Raw genomic sequence first — 25,308 nt, forward strand, 5'->3', positions numbered from 1 at the left:
GATGTTTGCTTGTGTGCTTTTATGTTATATGACCCTTTGATCAGCAACACACACACACACACGGTACTCTTTGTTTGTATGTAGACGTCATATGTTAATGAACCTATGCATATTCATGTAACCTCAATAAAAAAGCAGTGTTACGGGGGAGCGGTCGAGAGCAACTGGGGTCAAGCGAAGGAACGGCGTCTGTCCGGTTCTCTCCCGTGCACGAGAAACATGAAAAACTTTGCCTACTTCGTGTCTTGCTTGCGGTGTAATTATATTGTCTTCAACGTTCCAGCGAATAGGTTCAAGCTACAAACCTATCAAAAACATTCAAGCTCTATTTTTATCTTTCCAATGGTTTTTTTTTTTTTTTTTTTTTTGCATGTTTCAATAAATCATCAAGCCCATTTCCCATTTTCCTAGCAAACTCTAAAGAAATGGGGGTGGCTGAAGACTTTTACACAGTACTGTCAGTCAGTATGAACATGAAATATGCATGTTACCATGAATTTATGAATGACACTGTTCCTTTCAGTTATTCTTTATATATTCCTGGAAACCTCTATCACTGGACTTTCCTATTTTCTCCTCCAAGGTGTCCAATTCACTTTTCACTCCTTCCACCTGGAGGATCACCATGACTACCTTCTGATAACAGAAAACGGCAGCTTCGCTCAGCCACTCGCTCGCCTGACTGGCTCTGAGAGGCCTGCACCAATTAATGCTGGTCTGTATGGGAACTTCAAGGCCCAGCTACGCTTTATTTCTGACTTCTCCATATCGCTGCAGGGATTCAACATTTCGTTCTCAGGTATGAGTCCATATGTGGGCTATGTCTGTAGAAGGAATGGAGGTGGGAGTTGTGGTAGGGCAGGAAAGGTTTTAGCAGAGGATGGAGGGTTGTGTGGAGGAGGTAGAAAAGAGGACTAAGGGTAATTAAAACGAGGGGTAGAAAGCAAAAGTGAAAAGCAGTCACAGGCACGTGGAAAGAGACAGTTCTTTCATTGATGAGATCAAAAGCACTAAGCCTCTCTAAAGCGTGCATAAAGTAGCATAAGGAGTGATTTGTCGGTCAGCAGGCTTAAGACAGACCATGCCTCAGGCCTGTGTCAGTCAGAGAAGGATAATTAAGAGACAACAGGGTCATGCAGGTAGAGGGTGTCTGATCGTGAGGAGAATGATCATCAAAGCATTGCATGTGGGCCAATCTCCCGAGGACTGAAGACGGCAGAAGGAGAAGGAGGTTTGTACAGAAATAATGGGCCCCCCATATCGATGGTAAGAAATGGAGAATTAAACAGCCGTAGATACACGGTTTAGAGAGCTAGATAAAGGGACAGAAAGGAGATGAGACAGATGGTGATGCTGAGTGTGCAGGGCTCATAGAGAAGGTCGGATAAAGAGTGAGAGAGGAGAGTGACACACAGAGAGAATAGCAAGGTAGAGAAGCCTTGTTTCATGAGCATCCTGGTTAAATGTTTGCCTGCTGTTCACTGAAGTGAGACATATCTTATGAATCCATGAATATTCATGAAACATGATTTGTGAATATATTTTTGTCTTCTTTCATGCTCTGCAATTAGCATCTATATAGTTCATTATTAGAATTCGTTTTTTAACCTTTTATGACCTTTAATGAACGTCTGCCAAGGCCATCATTCTACATCCTACACTTGATTGCTGCTTTAATGTTTTGCGGTGCTGAAATCAATAGGCTCCGTATAGTTCTGCATACTGCCAGATACAGACCGTGAGAGAAATGCTGATGGGAGTAAGACCTTTTTCCTCCTACTCCTGGGCTGCATTTTCTCAAATTATAAGGCCACCAGCAGCCCCATGTGTAAAAATATTTCACTGAGAGTGGCCTAGTTTTTAGAGAGCTCATTCTTTATCCCGACAACCTGGAATCAAACGTTTGGCTTCCCAGCCTGATGAAGATTCCTTGAGCAAGACAGGTAATCCCCACAAACTACAGTGCTGCTTTGCCTGAACATGTCGTCTTTTTTGATGGAAGCAAACAAGAAGACTGGGAGTTATTTTCAAAAGAAGCAATAGATAGAGGATTCGTAATAAATTTTTGTTGTCTTATTTGCAGAGTATGATCTTGAACCTTGCGAGGACCCTGGAACGCCTCGGTACGGCTGGCACACGGGCTCCAAGTTTGGCATTGGCGACTCTTTGTCGTTCTACTGCAATACGGGCTATCGTCTGCAGGGGGCGAGGGAGATCGTGTGCCTGGGAGGTGGGCGCCGCATGTGGAGTGCCCCTCTGCCAAGGTGTGTGGGTACGTGGTCAACTGCTTTTATTCTGTTTCCGTTCTTGTTTATGTATGTGTTTATGCAACTAGCCAGTGTCAGCTTTTAAAATGTATTCAACACAGATGTAAACTTTCTTATTTGACATTTAAGAACCCAGCAGAATTGGATTTATGTAAGTAGACTACAGTTAAAAGGATAGACCTGTGATTAACTGACGTGAGCTGCTGGGTTAAACTATCTAGGGAGATGTCCTTTTCACTCATGAAGGCTTAAAGGCAGGTCAGTTACATTCACATTTCAAAAGGTTACTGTAGGGATTTAGTCATTGTGATAGTGTACCTAGCATGTTTTTGACATTGACCTGGTCTTGTGTCAGACTTACAGACTAAAAGTATCAGTGCATTTGTTGCATGATAAATGCCATGTTCTGATGTCCCTGTCTTTGAAAGTCTGGACTTTTTTTCTGTACAAGTTAATTGTGGTTAAGTAATTTTCTGCTATTTAGCCCAGGCAGCAAGGCAAGTGAATGTTGTTACATTAAATATTAATTATTTAATAGTCTAATCTATGTTTCATAATGTGTCTGTCTCAGTTAAAAAATGATTTTCACGAGGTAAGGTAATAAAAAGGGATGTACACTTTCTCATTTAAGTAGAATGTGTGAAATATACTTTTATCTTGTTAGGAAAAAGCTAATGAACCAGTTTTATGGTGTCTATTAATTTTCATGAATGTATTCCTAATATGTTTAAGCAGGTCATATTGCTGTGTAGCTGATTGTGTCTGTTGTTGGGGTTTTTTTGTTTGCAGCTGAGTGCGGTTCAACAGTCTCCAACAATGAGGGAGTTCTTTTGTCCCCCAACTATCCAATGAACTATGACAACAGCCATGAGTGCGTGTACAGCATTCAGGTCCAAACAGGAAAAGGCATCAACATCACTGCCAGCACCTTTGAGCTTGCTCAAGGTGATGTTCTCAAGGTAAGCAAAGCAGTCGCTCATCTTTGCTGACACAAAGTAGATAAGCAACTTCAGTTTTGTGTCATTTTTAAAAATTGATGTTCAAGTATGCAAGCAAGGTCTTGATACTTTTTATTATTTGCAAAAAGAAGGATTGCATGGGAAAAAAATGCAGAATTGTTTTGTCTTAGACGTCTGAAGGTCACGTGACAGCATCAGCAGCATTTGCTCATGGGCATTATTAACAGATTTGATAAGCACCACACATGTAATGAAAGTGGCTGTGTTGTTCCCACCTCACAGCTGGAGTGCACTATTTATTTATATATATTTTTTAGATGCAGATGTTTTGTTATTAGTCCAAAGCACTGTGGACTAGTATCTGTATCCATCTAGTAATGCAGCTGTATAGTCTCTTGTACTCAGTCATCTCGGGAATATCTCAAAAGTGGAAAACATTTTCAGAGAGGTAGATTACCTTTAAGAAATGGAAAAACAAAACAGAGCCCTTCTGTAACGTTTCAGAGGAAAGAACACAGAGCCTTTTGTTTTTCATTTTTTATTGTTTCACAGATATCAGTCAGGGAAGCATGCTTCTACTTAAAGTCATTCTTTCATAAAATAATAAACAAGTAAATAAACACAACATCAAAGAAAGATTCAATTTCAAACTCATGTTTCTAAGAGCCTTGAAAAGCAGTGGAAAGAGTCAACTGCCTGCCTGAAAATAAGTAGTTAAATAATAAAGAACATTTAATATTTGGTGAATATTTGTTAAAATATTTCTACTTTTAAATGGTATTAATTAAAAAGACAAGTTATTCTTCCAGACCATCTGTCACGAGCCTTGTTAGCTAAGCTCTACAGATATACTCTCAGATCAATGGAATGAATTATGGATGCTCCTTTCTTCATTATCTCATTTTATTTAGGGCATTGGCTTGGCAATAGAGATGTCATATAAAATCGGATATATGACACTAATAGCTTCTTTTTAATCGTTGCTGTCTTACTTCAGTATTAATTTTTAATTCTTAATCAAAGCAACAAAACACTCCCTCGTGTTCCTTTCTGTCTCCGATTAGCTGTATGACGGTAAAGATGGGGCAGCGCCACTGCTTGGCACATACACGAGCACGCTGATGCAAGGTCTGTCCCTTACCAGCACTTCCAACTATCTGTGGCTTGAGTTCTACTCTGACCACGAGAAGACGGCTGCAGGTTTCCGGCTCATATACCACAGTAAGTCACATTTCATTTCCCTGGGGGAGGAGGGCCCTAAAGCTTTTCCAAATGAGTGAATTTAGCCTCACTTCGGGAGCCAGGCATTTGAAGTAGCAGAATTTGAAAGAAAATTTTAATTGACCCTCACCCCGCTTCGCTGTATCTTTCACTGTCAGGGTATCCATTAAACACAGCATGGTGTTTCTGCTCCACTCCAGCAGGAAAATTGGCTTTTTTCTTTCTGTCCTTTCTCAACCTCTGTCTCTCTCCATGTGAGTCCTTTTTCTCTCTTTTATTTTGCTCTCCACTTCTGCAATTAGCGTCCTTGCTTGCCTAACTGTACCTTGTTAAAGCAGGTGAATTATTGTTAGGACTGTTTGAAGTCACTATGCTGCTGTTTGCGGTTTGTGTGTGTTGCCAGTTTGTATTTGCATGCACTGCATAGGGTGTGTGTGTACAAATCCACAAGTGCATGTGCGCATTAAAAGTTTCGGTCATTGCTGTAAGGGGGGGCAATAATAGATGGGGTTTTCTCTCCCCCCTAATTGGCTTGCTGACTGTGTGTTGTTGCTAACCATTTCTAATTTATTACTGTGAAGAGAGAATGTTTTGGCGACACTGCATTTTGCCATCCAATTTAAAGTGTTTTTGTCTTTCACCTGCAATTGTGTGCTCATTGAGATCTCTGAAATCTTTTGGTCTACCAGTAAGCTTTCTAATGTAGAATTCAAGAGAGTAGTTAGGATGAAGTTCTGGTTTTCAGTTTTGATCAGTTTTAAACTTTTGAATGGTTTGAAAATAATAATAATGAAAAGGTTTTTTTTTTGATAACTCACAGTTCCTATGTCTTCAGCTTTCACTCTATGATAATGGCGCCAAATGTGCAAGGTACAACTGGTAATAGATATAAGAGAAACGTTTTAACAGTTTTGCTGTAAGATTCAGTTTGGCATTAGTTGTGAAGGGTTTGAGGATTCGGAGCCTGACAGATCTGCAAAAATAAAAAAAGAAAATGTACATTAATCAGGAATGTGGGCTCATTTGCAACGGCTATATAAATTGCCATCTGTATCTAAATTAGTTGTGAAGAAATGGCTTAATTACAGGCTTCCTTTTGAGTTACAGAATACCCCGTAATTAAGTATCACATAATTGGATTTCATTTGTGATATTTTTTCTTATCCATGGATGCACACAAGGTAAATGGCACAATGTAAGCTGTATCTCTCAAGTGCAATCATTTGAGCCAAAATGAAAAGGGTTTTTTTTTAATGTAAGGAGAACTGAGTGATGTATGAGCAGCAAGGGGGCAAGGGGAAGGTGGGATATGGTCAGTTTAAATCTTGTCAGAACATGAAATCTTATCATGTTTTCATGACTCCTTCCAAAAGTGCTGAGGTAATTTCCTAAATGTGAGCGGTAACTGCTGGAGATTTATACTGGGCATGACACTTGTAATACTACCATAACATCTGGCATGGGCACGGACCTCGCGGTGAGACGAGACCATAAATCAGCACTGCTGGGTTTATGTGCGGCCACTCTTGCTGCATAGCGGAACACTTTAGTACCTAAAAGAGAGGAACAACATATGAAGGCCATATTCAAGCATGCTGAGCTAAAGATTTATCACATTTTCTTGTTTGTGGCTTGTTTAATTTCCTCAGTCATAGCAAATGCCCACACTCAATTGAACATTTAATTATGAATGCCTAATTATGGTCTCTGTCCAAAGGAAATCTTTTATTGCTGGTAATATAATAGGACTATGAACCCTCATCTGTGCCCAACGGGAAATCGATACTCAAAGCTAAATCCATACCTCTTTAGAGTATAGATAAATGAGTACTGGTTCATCGAATGACAGTAGACTTTGTTACATAGTACTGTGTTACATTAATGTGTTGGTTCTTATCACCACCCTATGCCATTCTTCTTCTTTCTTGTCTAGGTTTTGAGCTGTCCCACTGTGACGATCCAGGTGTGCCACAGTTTGGCTTCAAAATCAGTGACCAGGGTCACTTTGCTGGAGGTGCCATCACGTTTGGCTGTGACCAAGGTTACACTCTGCACGGCTTTGGCATGCTAAAGTGCATGACTGGTGAAAGAAGAGCGTGGGACAACCCTCTTCCTTCATGTATAGGTAATCCTTTTTGCCTGAATGCTGAATTTTTTTCTGTTCTGTCTGTCTAGTTATAGATAATAAGATAATAATAATAAAAGCTACAAACAGCGGGGTCTCCATTCTATGTGTCATAGTCCAGAGGATGGAGACCCTGCTGTTTGTAGCTTTTATTATTATTCAGAACAGCCACTGCTCAGCTAGGTGTTAATCCAAAGGATTTATCCCAACATGATTTGTTCTTAATTGAACTTTGCTGAAAGAAAATACGCCGCTTGTCATTTGGTAAGAGAATTTAAATGGCTTTGATGTTTTCTCGTGAATAATTGATCTGTGTGTGTGTTTTGGATGCAGAACTGGCTGTATGGAATGATTACGAACACTATAGTGTTATAGTGTATAGGATTGCTATTGAGCTTTCGCTGTGTTGCCGTACCCCTTTCGTCGAATGTTTGATTCGAATGTTTTAATCCCCCAGCAATTAATCTGCGTTTTTCTACAAGTAAAGGAATAATTATCGTATCTTTTTTTGTCATATTGAGACTTGGACATAAAACACAGTCCTGGCTGTACTTTCATATTCAGAACATGCTGAGACGGAAAGATAGAGAAATGATAAAGCTATTACCTGCACGCTGCTCAAGTCTGGAAGGTGTTGTGAAGCAGTGTCTGTTCCTTGATGTCTAGCAGTGATGGATTAGGGTAAAAGATGATTTACAAATTCCGGACGTGTGCAGAATTGCACTTTTAATGCCAATGCTTTCCACTGCTGGAGCATTTCTTCTTTATACCATTGTGATATGTCTAATACAACCGCAATGAGTAAATAAATAGATGTACTGATTAACTGGATAACAGTGCTGTGTCACTGAGAGATCAATATTAATAGTGAGCTGTGGTGAAATGGCATTTCCATTCATTTCCCCAGAGCCACATCCTCGTTGCCATCAAGGTCTTTTACATCTGCCCGGCATAATGATACTGATTATAGCCCACCAATGTAGTGATCTAATGCAATTTTCCTATTAATTAAGTGGCGTTTATTATGTAATATAGATAGCAAGACAATAACCAAGGAAGAGACAAAGTAGATTGGATGATAAGATATCCGTTCAGTTCTTAACGTTTGTAGCAGTGTCATTCCTACAGTGTAGCCTGGCCTCTATAGTCTTTTTAACCAAATTAATGATTCATTAGGAAGCAAACATGTTTTGTATCTCTGAGTTTCTCTGCTTAGACAGGAAGCCGCAGTCTCATTACCTGTTAGGATTGTTCGCTGTGGCTAAGCTTAAATTTTTGCACATTGTACCCTCAGAGCTGCAGTGAGCTGGCATCTAGTTGTTAGTTGGTGTGTGTGTTTGTGTGTGTTTAACTTATGCACATTTTTTTGTCTGTGGAAGAATCTTGATTTTGTATTGTGCAAGTTTTGTATTTGTGCTTCAATATTTCTGTGTGTGTTTGTGTGTGTTTGTGTGTGTGCGCATGCAGCGGAGTGTGGTGGCAGTTTTAAGGGTGAGTCTACTGGGCGTATCCTTTCTCCTGGCTATCCCTTCCCCTATGACAACAACCTGAGATGTACCTGGACAATTGAGGTCAATTCTGGCAACATCGTCAGGTAACTCCGATGTATGCATATGCATGCATGTACTGCATATTTAGGATAAATGTAATTTTGTTTATTTTCTTTATATTGTGCTACATGATTAATAACGTTTGTATTAATAATTTTCGAGTTGTTGTTAATTAAGATGTGCAGGAATTTGTCTAAAAATGCAAATTATTCATGAAATGGATGGTGAAAGAGAAAATAAATGATTTAAAATGAACTAAGCAGAGCATCCAGTGGACTATATGTGTGTTAACGTTAGAAGGATTTTAACAGCAGTTTAAATATATACAAGGAAATTGCCTAGAACTAAACTGCGGGGAGATGATTTAAATGCATCATAAATTAATGGAGGTCAGATAACTTGCCCTGACTTCAAAGGACTTAAAGATGAAAACATCCGTAAAATGTTTGCATGAGATGTTGTAATGTGCAGTTAAGATTTTGAACATGAAGAATTCGCCTCTCAAGTTAGATGTCATCAAGAAAAACGGCCTGCAGCAGCTCCATTAAGAATGATTGTGTGAGGGACTTTGTAGACACTGTGACAGCACCCAGAGGAATATTACTGGGACATGGAAGCTTTTTTTTTTCTTCCTTTGTTTTGGCTGAGAGCTCCCACTATTACTGTGAAATAAAACCGATTTGGGCTCAGAGGTCGAAGTAAACATGATATGATTTCATAAAGTCAACCACACATTCTCTGTGAGATGAGCTGCTTCGGGCCATCTCTTGATGAGATTGCAGATAAGTCTGTGGTCTCATAGTGTAATTCTGACTTTAGAAGAAGTTGATTGATGATAGCAAATCTCAGCTAAAATGCCCAAAAGCAAAGGGACATTGTTTCTAGAATTAATTGAATCTTGCTAAGTTCAACACCTATTTGGTGCCCCAGCTTGAGGGGTTTTCATTGTATTTGCAGTGTACGATGAATGCAAACTTCATTTACGTCAGTACAAAAAGAGAATACAAGAATTGATTTAATGTTAACTCATTCTAACCATATGTAAGCTAATAGAGAGTTTGCATATGGTCAGCGATAGAGACTTGCGGTGAACTAAAACCAAACTATGCCAACAATCTTTTGTGTTCACCTCTTTCAGCCTCCAGTTTCTTGCATTCGACACAGAGGCATCCCATGACATCCTGAAGGTTTGGGATGGGCCTCCTGAGAATGAAATGTCTCTGAAGGAAGTTAGTGGCTCACTGCTGCCTGAAGGAATCCACTCGACTCTCAACATCGTCACAATTCAGTTTGAGACTGATTTTTACATCACCAAGTCTGGCTTTGCCATTGACTTCTCAAGTGAGTGTATCTTGCGAGCTACATAGCTATGTGGTAGTATTTTTTTCCCTTGATCTCAATAACAGTTTCTGCAAAGAGTTGAGAATAGTGTGATTAATTCAATGTACAAGTATGTTGTTTACCGCTGCCTAATGTCTTGCTGAGCAGATCTGTATAAGGATCATCACACAAATTCAGTGCATGAAAGGAGTATGCTGAAGCCTCTTTCTCTGTTGACTTCTAATAGATTCCCAAATATTGTTCTTTTCCATTTGTGTCTTATGGATCTCTCAGAATAATTTGTAATAATGTCTTGATGAGCAGTGAAAGTCTCTGATATGTTACACTTCACTGCTGACTGTCTACTATGCAATATTTGCTGCTGTGACATAATGCATTTGCTTTGCTGATGACTACTTTCAAAACTAAGCATCTGGAAGCAAACTGAAAATGAAACAACATGCATGCCAAATATGATGAGCTTGTAATGTTTTTGTTTTCTTTAGCATACAGGCAGCCTAATACAAAAATCAATTATATGGGATTCACTGCACTGCGCTGCAAAATGGAACTGATTCTGCAGACATGCTGTACTTAAATACGCTGCTTGCCTGAGGCTGGTGGTTTTCAGAACTGAATGCGAGTAATAGGGAAGGGATGATGGGAACAATAGTCATGTAGGATTTCATTAAGAATATACTACCTTAAATAAAAATGTAAGCAAGAAATCACTCCCACTATCAAATTAATGTGGTAGTGAGAGTTTCCACCAGGCACTAAGATGAAGAACAAAATCTAACCCATAAAAATACCGTGGAAGATTTTTTTATATTGGATTTTGATTTAATTTGCTATGTCTCAGACTACACAGGCATCAGTTGGCATGTTCATCATAGTACAATTAGAGAAACATTGAACAAGCGTGGCTTATTTCAAGCAGAAAGCATCCTGCAACATGGCAGCACAGCTGGACAGATGAGACTAAAAGTAGAGATGCTTGTCTATAATGCACAGCAACACATTTGGTTGAAGCTCGTTAGGTCCCCATCCTAGGGGTAAATTAGACATCCAACATGCAGCTAACATGAGACTCTACCACTCCCAAGAAAAAGCCTGCAGCACATAACAATTCAAGATGTTGAGCAGCAGTTTATTCACTTCAGAGGTAAGCAATGCCAAAATGACTAACAGAAGTTTCTTATTGTTCGTAATGTTCCCTAAAACAAAATAAAAGGCAAACAGTAGACAATTCTTTAACCTGTACTCCTAAGCAATAAACAAAAGAAAAAGGATTTCAACAGAAAGAGATTCTCACTCCTACTGAACTGCTCACTGTGTGCATATGTGTATAATTATTTACAATTTACTGTTTACAAAGACTGTTTCTTCAAGGCTTTTAGCTAACAACCCAGGGCTCTATTCCAGGAAGCAGGTTCATCGAACTCTGCGTTTAAAAACAAACTCTGAGCTGAGTAACTGTGATCAGCAACTCTGAGATTTTGGTTCCAGAAGAGCTAATCAGATTTCGTTTAATCAACTCTGTGTTTATTCACCTTAAGTTAAGCTTGTGCGTGAGTAAAGAACGAAGGCCATCATCAGTGGAGCTCTGATACCAAAATTCACCATGGCAACGGGTAAATAAAGCACAGAGAATCAATTTCATTTCAGTGGACTAAGGAATATGAAGCATGTCAGTGCTGAACATGATATTTATCTTAAAAAAAACAAGAGGAAAGAAAATCACCTTGAACCACTCTGTCATCTTTTTTTTAAGATTCATATTTTGTCATCATTTGTCATCATTTACCATCCTTGAATTTTCATTAGATGAAGCTGGAAACTGTAACCTGATAAAATGTTGCTGACAGAAACTGACGCTAAAAGTCTGAAGAAACATATCAGATAGTTCTCTGATGGACCTGTGATATTGGTTACTCAGATAGCAACAGAGCCTGGGAGGATCTGCTCTGGAGTCAGTTTTTTTTAGTTCAATAAAAAAAAATTTTGCTGCAGTTTTATGACACTTTAATTTTTTCAGTAATTATTTAGTATAAATTTAATGTACTGATGGGATGCAATAACCTCAATTTTTAATGAAAGTTTTTTTTTATTAGTGGATAAAAATGTGTGATGACATTTGCAGCAAACTCTTCTGTAATGTTTCCCAGTTTAACCAGCAAACATTTTACTCAGTTTCTGTGAATAATAATTTTATATCAACTCAAAAAATACAAGACAGCTTGCTGAGTGTTTAATGGATTTACTGTAAAGATAAGAAATTGAAATTGAAGCTTTTACAGGTTTTAATTATTTCAGAATTGTTTTTAGTGGATGAACCGTTGTAAATACCATCCTGCTGTGCAAGTGGACATGTTTACTGATCCATTACGGAGCCTATGACAGCTTCAGGCGAAACGGGTTCTGGGTCAACCCACTGAGACTGATTTAGGTTTTTTGTAGCTGAAAATATATGTCATAGTCTGAATTTCAGATGCTGAACCTTTCAAAAATGTTGCTTGATATCATCTAATGAATGAATTTCAATTTGTGAAGAAATTTTAACATGAAATTTTCAAAACACAATCAGCTCTCTGCAGCTGCTTTAAAAACTCATTTTAAAATATATTTAGTTGAGTTTTAGAAGCCTAAAGTAATTTCAGAACCAGCTTCATTCACTTATTCACATCATCTCCTGGATCCCATCTATATCTGCGTAACTTTATGCTAAACTTTGGGGGAGTCAAGATCTTTGTCTAAATAAATAAATAAATCTGGGTAAATTCCCAGATGATAACATGCAACTACTTTGCTGGTAATACCGGAAATGGGTAAAGAAAATCAACACCCTATTTATGCAAGATAATTCATAATTTTATTAGGGGGGTTATATTGTTTGGGTCTGATTATTATTGATTATTATTGTCTGATTATTATGTGCCCATCTATGACAGACATTTTTCCATTAATTTGACTGATTACAACATGACAAATGATTGATTATTGATCAGTGTTGTATATGTCCAAACCTTTACACAGACAGGTTTGATGTAAACAGTGATTACTGCAGTGAGGTGCACTAAATGTTTTCAGTGTGGGGAAGCTGGCTTGGCTGACAGCTTGACAACTGCATTACTGTCCACAGAGTCACAGTGTTAGAAAGATGGAGACTATAGATTTTATTCTCAGCTAATAACAATTCGACCTAATTGTTGTTTCTATCCGTATAGCTGTTTTGACAACTGAATGATTAGATTAAAAATAAAATAAAATAGTGAAATAACAATACACCAGGATTTTGGTGTTCAATACAAATTAATTATCTCTATTACACGCTCTAATAGCAACTTTATAAATGAGGACATGAATGGGGTTTCGGGGAACAAAACCTGCAAGTTACTGGGTTCATTTTGCAATTTTTCAAACCAGCAGTCAGGGGCAAACACATAAATACGTACACACACTTTGGAGAGAGAGCTTCACACTCTAATGGGAGGAGGCACACGTATAAACAAACACTTCACACATCATCGTGGATCATGACAACTAAAGCACGGAGGTGGAAGGATGATGATGATTTGGGCTTGTTTTGCAGCCATGGGACCTGGGCGCTTTGCAGTCAGTGAGTCAGTCATGAGAATGATTGAAGAAAATGATTTCTTCAAGTAATTTCTCCTAAAGCTGTTTCTACAAGCTATTGAATATAGGGTGTACTTAATTTTCAGAGGACTCATAAAAGCTTTGTTTCACTTTACTGTATGTGACATTATGAAATATTAATCACATTGAATGCTATATAATAGACATTGCCCTTTTAGATCAAATTTCTGTGTTTTACATATTTAATTTGATGAGCCGTTGGATATGTTTGATTTAGGAAAAACAGCAATAACAACAACAACAACACAGAAGTTCAATAAACTAAACTAGTCTTGAGTCTATCTTGAGAGTCTGTTATGCTGAATATTTGTGAAATCCAGCAGAATTTACCAGAACATTATCAAAGCCTTTGGCTGCTGCATAGCTGTGTTTTAGAGAAACAGATTAGGAAAACATGGCAGGATTTTGACTGATATGAGCTGTGATGGGCTCTGTGCTGTAACTCTGTTTGAGCTGCAGTTTAAACATAACCCTACATGGAAACGCTTGTGCATTCTTTCCTGTGCATTTTATGTCGGACCCCAGCTGCTTTTGGTGTGTGTCTGTGAATCACACGTATGTGTTTGCCCTTCAGGTTCGCTTGCAACAGCCTGCAGAGATCCAGGTATTCCCATGAATGGCAGTCGCAACGGAGAAGGGCGGGAGCCGGGTGACTCTGTGACCTTCTCCTGTGATCCGGGATATGAATTGCAGGGAGAGAGCAGAATCACCTGCATCCAAGTGGAAAATAGATACTACTGGCAACCCAGCCCTCCAAGCTGCATTGGTGAGAGAGAGAAAGATTTAAAGAGAGAAGGGAGGTAGTGTGGAGGAGATTGAAGAAAGAAGTTGCGCAGGGAAGTGTAGAGGATCAGAGGGAAGAAGAGATGTGGAGAGGAAGAGGTAGAGCAAAGAGTTTGTCTATTAACTGACTGCAGATGAGACTATAACTCTCTCTCACTCATGTCTTAAAAGTGTGTGTAGAATAAACAACACTCTTCAGATATGTTTGAGCTGTTGCCAGCTCTTATGTGGACAAATCCACTTCTGTTGTTGGTTAAAAGACTGAGTAGTCTATGGTCTCCCAAAACAGTGTCTTATTGGAGCTTAACGGCTAATTACCTAACAATGCAATTAGAAATAATTACACTAAGTAGGTCCAAAGAAACCTAAATGTTCTTGAGTTGCTGCCAACTGGTCTAACAGACTCTTTTTCTCGTCATGAAAGACCTAGGCGTTTGCAAGTCTTGGAGCGCAATTACAAAATCACACAACTTGGCATAATCCACTGACACCAGAAGCATCTCTGTGTTACTGAAAACTTGATGTAAATGTCAGCTGTTCATGTGCTAATAAAGTGTCACCATGCCTAATAAAAACAGCACAGTCACCGTCGTGTTACAAACACTGCTTCATTGTGCTGTGACAGTTGTTAGTTTATTCATCAAAATCAACAGTTGACAGACGCGAAAAGAATTATGGGGAGTGGGGGAGTGCCCGAGGCAGTAAAAATGACATTGAAATAGTCACAAACATAGCCATGCTACTGAGTCTGTTGACTTTCAGATTGATTTGCTACATTGATACTTGATGCGTTCACATAGTCCCAGAGAGATTAAGGAGCAATGAAGGCGGATTAAATAATTAACATGATAACATATGGAATAAAGTCTTGTAAGGGATACATACTGTTTTTTCAGTCATTTATATCTGAAAAATACACACTTCATAGATGCTGCATTGCATTGTGTTGTAAAAGCACACCGTATTGAAATGAATCAGCTCAATTGTCAGGCGTATCACGGTGTTATAATGCAAAGGGGGAAAACAGTGGCCTTTCTAATGCCCTAATTGTTGTTACTGCACCACCGGCTGATGGAGATTTACAAAGGTTATAGAAATAGCCAGTTAAATTTAACGACCCATAAGTGTACATGCCTCACATGTCTCAAGCTGAATTTAGCTAAAGGCATTTGCAGCACATTTAAAGACTACTTATGTGTTCACAGCTTTTTTTCTCATTCATCTCTTCCTCCTTTTTATCTCTCAAGCTCCTTGTGGTGGGAATGTGACAGGGTCTTCAGGATTCATCCTTTCTCCCAACTACCCCCATCCCTACCCACACAGCAAAGACTGTGACTGGCTTATCGCAGTTCACTCTGACTATGTCATCTCCCTGGCTTTCATCAGGTAATACGACAACACCAGAACCTAAACCACATGGGTTGATGTATTATTCACACGTGTGGACTTTTCACTTATATTAAGTGTTTAGTCAAAAGAAATGTGAGGACTTGACGAATTTGCAGGATGTGAGAAGGCCAATAGATAAACAAAAATAGTGTTGTCCCTTAAAAACATGGGCCAATAGCTTACAAGCTGACTCTTTCCCTAAACCTGTGGTATTTTTTTGTAACCTGTCTGAAACAGAATGGACTCAGTTCTCAGTGGATGTGCAGTGGATCGGGCTGTGCAATGGAATTGCTTGTTTTCTGCAGTGGAACCTGCTATAGCATCACAGCATTAAGCACAGTTGACCATGTGTGTTAAGCAGAAGACCTAAGTTTGAGCCAAGGTGTGTTGGGAGATAGGGAGAAAGCAGCGGTGCCTTTACAGACACTTAGAAGGAGTAGTATTTCAGCCTGCTTTGCTGAAATGTGGGGAAACATGGTTTGTGGGTGAATACTATATCGCAGAATTGTGATAGGAGTGCATCTCGTTAAATATGCTGAAAGATAGTCCGACTGTGTGCTTTGCATTATTAATTGCAATCTAAGCATGCAGCACCAATATCTGCAAAGCAAAGCCACAGATGCGCCCGAGGCCAGTTTTCTTGGGCAGTCTTCTTTTGACTGTCGAGTACTTTTTGCGAAAGCCTGGAAAGGAACAAAAGGTACACTGCTGTTTCTGTACTTCCGCACACTTCGCGGTGAAGGCGGAGAACTCGCCATGTTTCTTCTTCAGCTTTGTCTTTCAAAACAAACGTCTAATAGAGTTAGCACAATGCCGTTGTCTCTCTCTCTGACTCTTGGGAATTGCCAAATGAAAGGATGGGGTTATGATTTTAAATTGGAGTTGCCTTGATCCAACTCAAATGCAATTATCTCCAAGCTATTTACATTTTCGTCATAAACCGCGCTCATTATTTTGAAAACAAATGCTCCCCTCTCTCTCTGACTGCAGCATGTGATTTGATATACAGCGCTACAATATGAAACGATCTTTTCACACTGCATTGCCGTCGCCGTCTGGGAAGATTTTGTGCCACCGCAGTGTCACAACAATTTAATCTCTTCTCACCTCTTGGGGGAGATATCTTTTTTTATCTCTTTGTCTGGAGATGCAAAACAAATCGCTTGGCATGACTCACTTCTAGCATTGCAGTGCACACTTTCATTTTGAGACCCAATTGCATTCTAAATCTCTCAATCTGTACAATCTGGTGGTTAAGGCTTGGCAAAATAATAACTGTTTTTATCTTTCATTTGTTTCTTTCTTTTGCTTGTCACAGCTTCAGTATTGAGCCAAACTATGATTTCTTGTACATCTACGATGGGCCAGACAGCAGCGCCCATCTGATTGGCAGCTTCCAAGACAGTAAACTTCCTGAGAAGATTGAGAGCACTTCCAACTTCATGTACTTGGCATTTCGTAGCGACGGCTCTGTGAGCTACACTGGCTTTCATTTGGAATACAAAGGTACTCTAAAGGCTTGAGCATGCGCTTCTTTAAGCATTTCCACTGAATATGTTTATGTAGTTCAGCAGGGGATTTCCTTTGATACACATCTTGTCTTTTGAACACAACACTACACACAGCTACTTGGAGATTAGCCTAAGACCCAGCCTCCTCTATTGCCACAAATTTACAATCTTAATTAATGTTTTTAATACCACAGTGCTGTTAATTTAAACAGAAACTTGCAATCTGTGTAACGCTTAATGCATTTAACAAATCCCTCTCATTTTAGGTAGTTGTCACTGTTGTAAAAGCTTTGTTTTTTTTGATTGGCAGCTAAACTGCGGGAGGCGTGTTTTGATCCTGGGAATGTGATGAATGGCACTAGAATGGGTAATGACTACAAGCTGGGATCTATGGTGACATTTCATTGCGAGGCTGGCTACCTGCTGCAGGGTTACTCGACACTGACGTGTGTCATGGGCAACAGCAAGAGACCCGAGTGGGACAGAGCTAAACCAAGTTGTCAAGGTAAGAGGCAACACCTCGGCAATAGCAGAAGGCCTTAGAAGCAGAAAACTGCACTCCAGCTGTTTGGTCAATATTTGATACAGTGTGATACCAGGAGAGCGCTGTGTTTAAAAAAAAGAGCTGAAATGTGGCGCACGCTGCTGTCTGTTTGATGCACATGTAGAACATAGCACATTCTGGTCACTCAATAAAGACAAAAATATAATGGGTTCAGCTGTAGTGCAGCACTCATGAACTGGGATTATGGAGGGCAAACTACAGCATATCATGAGTGAGTCAAAGCATAGTGTCCAATTCCAGATCCACACAGTACTCTGCCCTGCATGGTATTTGTGTCTTCTGGATTTAAACGACACTCCCAAATGGCAAATTGCATTCAGCTATAATTTGATGTAATAAACTAGCACATGTAATAAACTAGTGAACATAATGTTCGTTTGCAAATGCGTCGTTTTATTGTTGTTGGCATTCTGTAGGTTCAGCATTTCATGGTGAATAGCAATATTCATGACAAACCATTTACCACTACTGATTTGAATTTAAGGTAACTCTACAGTGTGATAAGAAATGCAAAAAGATGCAAGGAGTGAGATATCCAATTTCTTCTCTTCGCGGTAATCGTTTTAATATTTGTCATAGTCTTAAATCTATCAAGGTTAAATTAGAATTCAGCGCTCATTTACTGCACTGAACATACTGAACGGGAGCACCCAGCCTCACGCCAGGGAGCTATTCATTGCTTTTACAGTTGACACCTCTGTAACTTCACTAAACAGCCCTGGGGTTATGTGTTTTACTAAAGAGTCCATCAACAGCTCTCCGTTAAGTGTTTTCACTTTGAAAATGCATCTGAACTGATGACTGAACCGTCTCAAGGCTAAATGTAATGGCTTCAGCTGCCTCAACATATGGCCAGCTACTGTTCCTTTATGTTATTTAGCAAGCTGTACACTCTGTTTACGTTAAACAAGTCTATAATGGCTCACTGTGTTTTCAGTTGTTAAATTGTACTACAGACAGCAGGACTTTTAGTCAAGGTCACTCAGGTCAGAAACTTATATTTAGTATAGAGTATAACTGTGATTCTTACCCAAACTTAAGGGCATCCTGTGGGCTTCTTGGCTAGTGGTATCATACTTTACAGATTATTCTTGTACTTTCAGTATAGTAGATTTGTTTTATTATGCTACAATTTGCTCCATTTTCTCCCTTGTGTATGTAAGAAAAGTAGAATAAAGGAAAGGGTCAATATGATTCAAATTCTAAATCTAATGATTGAAAAATGATTCAAAAACGTAATATTTGAAGGCCGTTCCTTCAAACTGCGATCCTGTTTGTATTGATGGAGTGTTGTAACAATATAACACGATTTACTGCTAAATGCAGTAATCATATGAAGATTTTGCTGTGTGCGTACTTTGAAGACAATCCAAGCATTCTTAAAAATCATTTTTTCATGCACTGAGTTCTTAAATCACCATTTATGTAATCATATGAGGTAATAACTCGCCTTTTTCTCTGAAGCATTTAGCTTTCTTTCGTAACTATCAGCCTTTTACAAAACATAAAATGAGTGGTTTTGCAGCCTGCCCTCTTCTCTGTGCAGCACTGCACTCGGCTGTCAGACAGAAACCGTTAAAGCATATCTTGAGAATCCCTTGCTTTCCTTGGTGCCGCTCTTTCCTACTCGAGATTGACAGCGCAGTTTGCTTTCCTTCCCACTAGTAGCATTCTCAGATTCCTCCCCCACCACAGCACCATGTCTCCCATTCTGTCTGACAAATCAGCTTGAATTAGAGCCTCGCGTGCCCGTGTCACATGTGTTTGATTACATGCCTCTTGCTACTTCAGCAACCAAATGCGGATAAATCGCTGATCCATTCTTCTGCACCTCTGCTCACTTCTCATGTGCTGCTCGATGGAACAGCAGTGACATGTGCACAGTGTGGGCCATAGGGGGGTTCAGAGCAGCTGGTGACAGCTTCCCTAATACAAATGACTGTGTGTTTGTTTACAGTCGAGGCTCTCCCACCTGATGGCTCGGTCCGTGAGGTCTGTGGTAAATGCATTAGAGCGACTCTTAGCTAATTAGGTACATTATCAACAGCTTAAGATCAGACTATGAGATGCGATGCAGCAGCAAGACAGACTGCAACTAATATTAACAAGCCTACTGAATATCACTGGCTAAATATCTGCTGAGAGTAGCAGGAAAGTTTTGAGAGATGTATGTTTAATGACAATTAAATTTAAGCGACCTTAGTCTAGCTTTAGCCACACGCTGTATTAGCAGATATTAAAATTAATGGATATGCTTTGTAAAGGTTAGTGATAGGAAAATGCAATCAATTAGAATTATACATCATAACGAAGCACCTTCAAAAATCGCTGGATGTCTGATGAAAGACCAACTTTAGCTGAGTCATTGAATCTGAATCTTTCAAAACAGGGTGCTGAGCCGTATGGGCTGATTAAAGTCACAGGCATGTGGGAATGCTGTGCTTTTGTGTTCCCGAGACTGATGGTGTTTTTCTGTATTTTAAAGGCAAAAAGTATTTTTCCTTGCAGGTTTTCTCCCCGTTGGCTCTTTCTAAGCACATCTCAGGGCTTTTCTTTTCCGCGTTTATGGCTCACTCTTCTTTTTGAAGATGTGTCCAAAATGTCTCTCAAATGTCAAATTATTTTTTATTTGCTGGACAAATTTATATTTGTCTGCAACTTTTAAAGTTTGTTGTTGTTTTTTTGTGTGCGTGTGATTTTTAGCTGCTTACCCTTCAATAGATGCACTAATTTTATTTTAATCCCTTTTTCCTCCAGGTATTATTAGCTGGTTGCCTCATATTTGTTAACTGAGCTTCCCTGCTGCTTGCCTTGCTGTCTCCACAGCTCCCTGCGGAGGTCACTTCACAGGTTCAGAGGGAACTGTGCTGTCCCCAAACTACCCGCATAATTACACCATAGGGCAGACCTGTGTCTATGACATCTTTGTCCCTGGGGACTTTGGTAAGCATTTTAAGTATTATTTACATGGAACTGCAAAAAAGCTGTTACTTATTGCCTGCTCAAATGCTGCTTATAGCTGATATGTGGTGGCAGCCAGAAATATTTTTCTTCCAAGAAGAAAAAAGAAGAGGCTAACAGATAATAATCTGTTTTCTGTGAATTTTTGCTCCAACATGAGCATGGAAGATAGCCTGTGAAGAAACTGAAGCTTTCTGTAAAATGTGGTCACCAAACACAATGCTCAAACTTGAATTACTCTTTTCCTGTGGAGCTTAATTTGCGCTGCATGCATTTTCAATTTAGAGTGGTACTTTGATGCTTTCGGCCACTGGCACGAATGTTTGCTGCTGGGTAGGATTCGGTTTGTGTAGACTTCCCCATATATAAAAATCAATCACGCAAATGGCTGAGCAATAAATATTGAAGCCAATTGGAAGTATGTGTTGGAGGAAATCTGATTGAATCGATACATACAGATGTTGGTTCCATACCACTACAGAGTTGGGTGTGTGCCGCACCTCTTTCAGCTACCCTCTGCTCTTGTGTATGAGCTGAAATGTAGCGTAAAGAATGGCAGGATTTTGGTTCCAGTAAGAGGCGTAAAAGCAGAACAGGATCAGGGCAAACAAAAATTGATTGTGTTGACGTGAAAAATGCTCCGTAGTGTAGGTAATGGAGAGGAAGGTCATGCAGCGAGGGGCTGTGGGGAATAGACGGCGCAAGCAAATTCTCTGGTGCTCAGTTTATCCACGGACTCCTGTGTATACATAATTCAGCAAAGATCTCTAGAAGACCTTGATGCATTTCTACTCAATATTTCATGTTAGTCATAATGAAGAGCCGAAATGTAGGCAGATGTTTTTATTCTGTAAAGCCCCGTGCTTTAGAAACACAGATTAATCCCCTGTGCGATGATCCGGTCCGACAGTTTACATCCTTTGTTGCCATCTCCCGCTGCTCATGGAGTCCAGGGAACCACAAAACTTTTGTAAATAAACACTGCATTAAAATGCAGCATTTGCTTAAACTGGGAGCAAATGCTTAATGGAGTGTAGAAGTCGCCAAGCAACATTCCCACCTGGGCTTATGCATTTGTTCCAGGGAGTGACTGCTGTGGTGAGGCTGCAGGAAATGGGATTCGCAGCTTGGGTAGAGCAGGCTGAAAATGTTTCACTAGCTATAATACACCCGTGACAGCACATGGCTCTTGTTTTGCTAGTACCTTGTAAATTGTGAATCTAAAGCCAGAACATCAAATGACATCCCCCAAGCCACCAACATCAAACTGTAGAATTCTCAAATCGTGATATTATTTTTGTAATTTTTACTGCATTGTGATTTAATATTATGAATGAATTTAAAAAAATGAAGGTGTCTCCTCTTGGCTGAGTGCTTTTGGGACGTGCCATGAGCTGTAAATCGAGTAAGGCTAACAAGTGCAAACACACAAATACATGCACATTGAAACAGAGTTGGGAACTAACATCAGTGCATGAAAACAAGCTGAGACATGCATATTTTACTTCGCTGAGCTGATATGAAACCAGTGCACATGAATTAAGTAAAACACATAAATAAACTTTTTTTTGGGGGGGGGGGGGGTTAATGTTACTGAATAAAGCGTCCAGCATTTTTAGTGTTTTTCCCTCCAGATAAAACAATAAGAAGAGAAATTCTGTTTTCTCTCTGTAGTAGCTTGGCAACTGAGTCTAGCCTTTGGGCAGTGTGATAACAGAAATCACATTTCAGTGTCTAGTATACAGGTAATTGAAATTTGTAAGCGCCTAGGGTAGAGTGTCAAACGTGTGTCTAAGTGTGTCCCTCATATGACCGATGGCATACCATAAGCCTTTCAGACATTGTGTGAACCTGGCTGGAGCTGCAGGAAAAGGTCAGTGGAAAATCATCTCCTCACTCCGACCCGGTGACCAGAGGGATTTACACCGGTGTTGGAGAACTGGAATGTTATGTGCATATATGTCTTTTGCTGTCACAGTGTAGCCACAAGGGTTTACACAGACCTAAATATAGATATCCATATCATGCAGTGTATGTGAATGTTTGAAATTCTATATATAAGTACAGTATGTTAGTGAGAGTCCTCAGAAATCTGAACAGATTTGGAGTTGGAAGCACTGCATTTAAGATGAATTGGACCATTTCATTTTTTTCCTGATTATTAATAGAATATTTGATTAACTAAGTGACAGTACAGTGTTTGTGTATAGCCAATGCTAGCCAAGATTGCAATGAGCCATGAGCTGTTGGTTTTCAGAATGAAAGTACTGTTGAAAGAAAAAAGATAAGTGACACTCACATGTTTCATTTTATTGTTAACCTATATTTTATATTGATTTAAAGAGCAATGGTGGACTGAGTATGTGATTGTTTTTGATATGAGTGTACAGCAAACAGGATGGGAAAATGTTCTTCATGTGAGAAAATAAAGGTTTTCACTGTACATTCTCAGCAAAAAAGAAAAGATAAATCACTTTTTCAGTTTAGCTTTGCTACATTTGTGACAGAGCGAGTCAGCTATTGATTTCTTTTTCCCCACCTTCAACTGTCTTGTTGCTTAGGCACCTGGAAGTTAGACCTGAAGCGCCAAAGGAAACTGTCTAAAAGAGTGATTAGATAGCAGCCGAAGCACTCTTATTTTTTCTTTTTTTAGTGAAGAATTCAGACTTTGTTTAACCTGATATAAAATGATATCCAGATTGCTGCATGAATGCAAAAAGTATTACTACTGATGATGATGGGTTTCCTTTTTTGTTGTTAGTTTCCCTAAAAGCGCAGTTTTAAGGTGTGTGATTCTGTCACAGGTGGTCGGTGCAAAAGCTTGCGAAAGCTTGTTTATACATGAATGGGATGTTGGCAGATATTTAGTTTTATGTAACCATAGTAGAATTTGTATAGATTAACTACTCTACCCAAGCTGTTGTGCTTTTGTCTCATTGAATGAATAGATCGGTGCATACCTTCCTTGATGTATCCTTACTGTTTGTAGGTTTGGACTGCATTTTGTTTGTCGTGTTTTACATCTGATATGATATAATGTATGCACATAAACATTTATCCATAATAACTATGCACCACTATGTAATCTTGAACAATTCTCCCTGAAGCACTGTCTCTATCATGCAAATTATTGCTGTCTTGCAAAGGACTTGCTGGTATGAAAGTAGACCGTTCGTATTTATAAACCTCGTCACCACTCTTAGCCCGTGTACACATGTATAGGCTCATATGTACATACTGTCTCCACACTGATAATCATAAAAATAATAGCTGACAGTAGACACCAGTGCTTAAACCATGGTGCGTGTATAGTCAACAAGAAGCAGGAGGCTTTGCAGTCACTGGTGAGCTATCATTTTCTTGGTATCTCACCACTCGTATTTTGTGCGTGGCTTATTTTACTTTGCCTCATTCAAATGTCATTAAGGTACAATGTGCATCTGTCTTGCCCTTTAATATTTAATTATTCTGTCAGAAATAATGTTTGTAGTCATATTTCAAACAATAACTCTGTTTCTTTTTGTAAAGGCGTGAATTATTCATGGCACTCAACCTTTGCCTTGGGCACTGCTTGGAAACATAAAGATATACACTGCCTACAGGCATTTGCTCTTGTTTACGCCGAGTTCGACGGCTAACTTTTTGTCCTATACTTCCGACAGGATGTTGTATTTTCCTGCCTAAAACAGACATGTGGGATAACCTCATTGTTTGCGGGGGTTCACAGAGGGAAAAAATGGTTATTTGTTTGTTTTTTGGAAGGGATAAAAAGTTCCAAACTGTGCTTCTGGTCTCGTTGTGGGGTTTTTTGTGTTTTGTTTTTTTTCCCCAGTCTGTTTTGTTTAGCCTAAAGGATCTGCTTGTTCATTACAACCCTCTTCCCAAATGTTGATGGCTTCAGTGATTCAAACTCTTGAAAAAACTCTGTGGCATTTCTGGGTGTTTTTCTTTTGCAGGTTTTTTTTTTGTTTTGAGATATGACTCTCAGATCAGTACATTGAAAATAAACTGTGAATTTCAAGCTCATTAAAAATGACATCAAAAGCCATTTGTAGCCTGACTATTAGAGCAACACAATGCAGTGGTTTCACCTTATGTTCTCCAGGTCCAGCCTTAGACCTAATTTTAACAAGATTTTAACAAGATTATGAAGCATATCATATATATCTATATACATATTTTTTTTTAACCTGTGGTTAACTTTTCAAATGGTCCATTTTATCCCAAGGTACATTCTCGGTCCAAGGTCTCTCGTGTGGAGTTAATGGTGAATTTCATTTCGTAGAGACAACATTAATTCACCTCTGTTTATCCGCCCGAGGCCCTTTATAGCTTCAGTGTACGTATCTATATAATGGTAACAACAACATATGCATGATGTTTGCCATTGTATGTGTTAGTAGGTGAGACAGGAGCTCTGGCAGATCACTGTAATAAATCTGGGCTCTAACAAGACGGACAGAATCAGCATGAGAGAGAGAGAGACTGTCGAGACTTCAAGAGGTAAAAGGTCTAACTATGAGAGAGAGGCACATCGAACTTTGTTGAATGTCAAAGTCTGAGAGAAAGTTAGATGGCGAGAGATAATAAATGAGGGGGTTATAATAAGCGAGACAGAGAATGAGAAGAATAGGGCGAGAGGAACAGAGTACTGCTGAGAGCGATCATAAAGCGTAGACCCCGGGGGCTGATTGTTGACTCATCAGTGATGTTTGCTGAAGTGTAAGATTCTGCCTCGAGCCACCCCAGCACATGACTTGCTACATCCTACACAACAAAATCATTACCTTGTCTGTCTCCATCAGCTTACACCATACACTTCCCTCAACCTAATATAAACTGTGAATTTGTTTTGGCTCTGCCTTGAGTTGGAGATCTTTCATGATAGAGCATGTGGTTTTTGATGTGTGTAAGACACAGTCTTGAATGATGACTCTGACTGATTTCGAAGACTTCAAGATTGCAGAGATTCTGGGTGCTCTCTTTGTCATTGTACTGGC

At 39.3% G+C, this 25,308-nt stretch overlaps 1 protein-coding gene across 9 annotated transcripts in view; it reads left to right on the plus strand.

The window, feature by feature from the left end:
- The window catches only part of LOC146563764 (CUB and sushi domain-containing protein 3-like), a 249,356-nt gene that overhangs the window by 117,266 nt on the left and 106,782 nt on the right, over window positions 1-25,308 (plus strand). For all 9 annotated transcript variants that reach the window (XR_014894357.1, XM_085291050.1, XM_085291053.1 and 6 more), the window contains 12 exons: window positions 584-799; window positions 2,084-2,272; window positions 3,057-3,226; window positions 4,291-4,447; window positions 6,381-6,572; window positions 8,040-8,166; window positions 9,261-9,463; window positions 13,674-13,865; window positions 15,130-15,268; window positions 16,590-16,777; window positions 17,093-17,287; window positions 20,174-20,290. Coding sequence is in view for 8 of the 9 variants with exons in the window: in XM_085291050.1 (XP_085147176.1) it covers window positions 584-799; window positions 2,084-2,272; window positions 3,057-3,226; window positions 4,291-4,447; window positions 6,381-6,572; window positions 8,040-8,166; window positions 9,261-9,463; window positions 13,674-13,865; window positions 15,130-15,268; window positions 16,590-16,777; window positions 17,093-17,287; window positions 20,174-20,290 (2,085 nt within the window). In the remaining variant the exon portion in view is untranslated. The remainder of the gene's footprint in view (window positions 1-583; window positions 800-2,083; window positions 2,273-3,056; window positions 3,227-4,290; window positions 4,448-6,380; window positions 6,573-8,039; window positions 8,167-9,260; window positions 9,464-13,673; window positions 13,866-15,129; window positions 15,269-16,589; window positions 16,778-17,092; window positions 17,288-20,173; window positions 20,291-25,308) is intronic.

Source organism: Mchenga conophoros, linkage group LG11, assembly GCF_057382185.1.
Source record: "Mchenga conophoros isolate Kocher_MC1m ecotype Shallow Benthic linkage group LG11, M_conophoros_male_GT1.1, whole genome shotgun sequence".
In the NCBI taxonomy this organism is placed as follows: Eukaryota; Metazoa; Chordata; class Actinopteri; order Cichliformes; family Cichlidae; genus Mchenga; species Mchenga conophoros.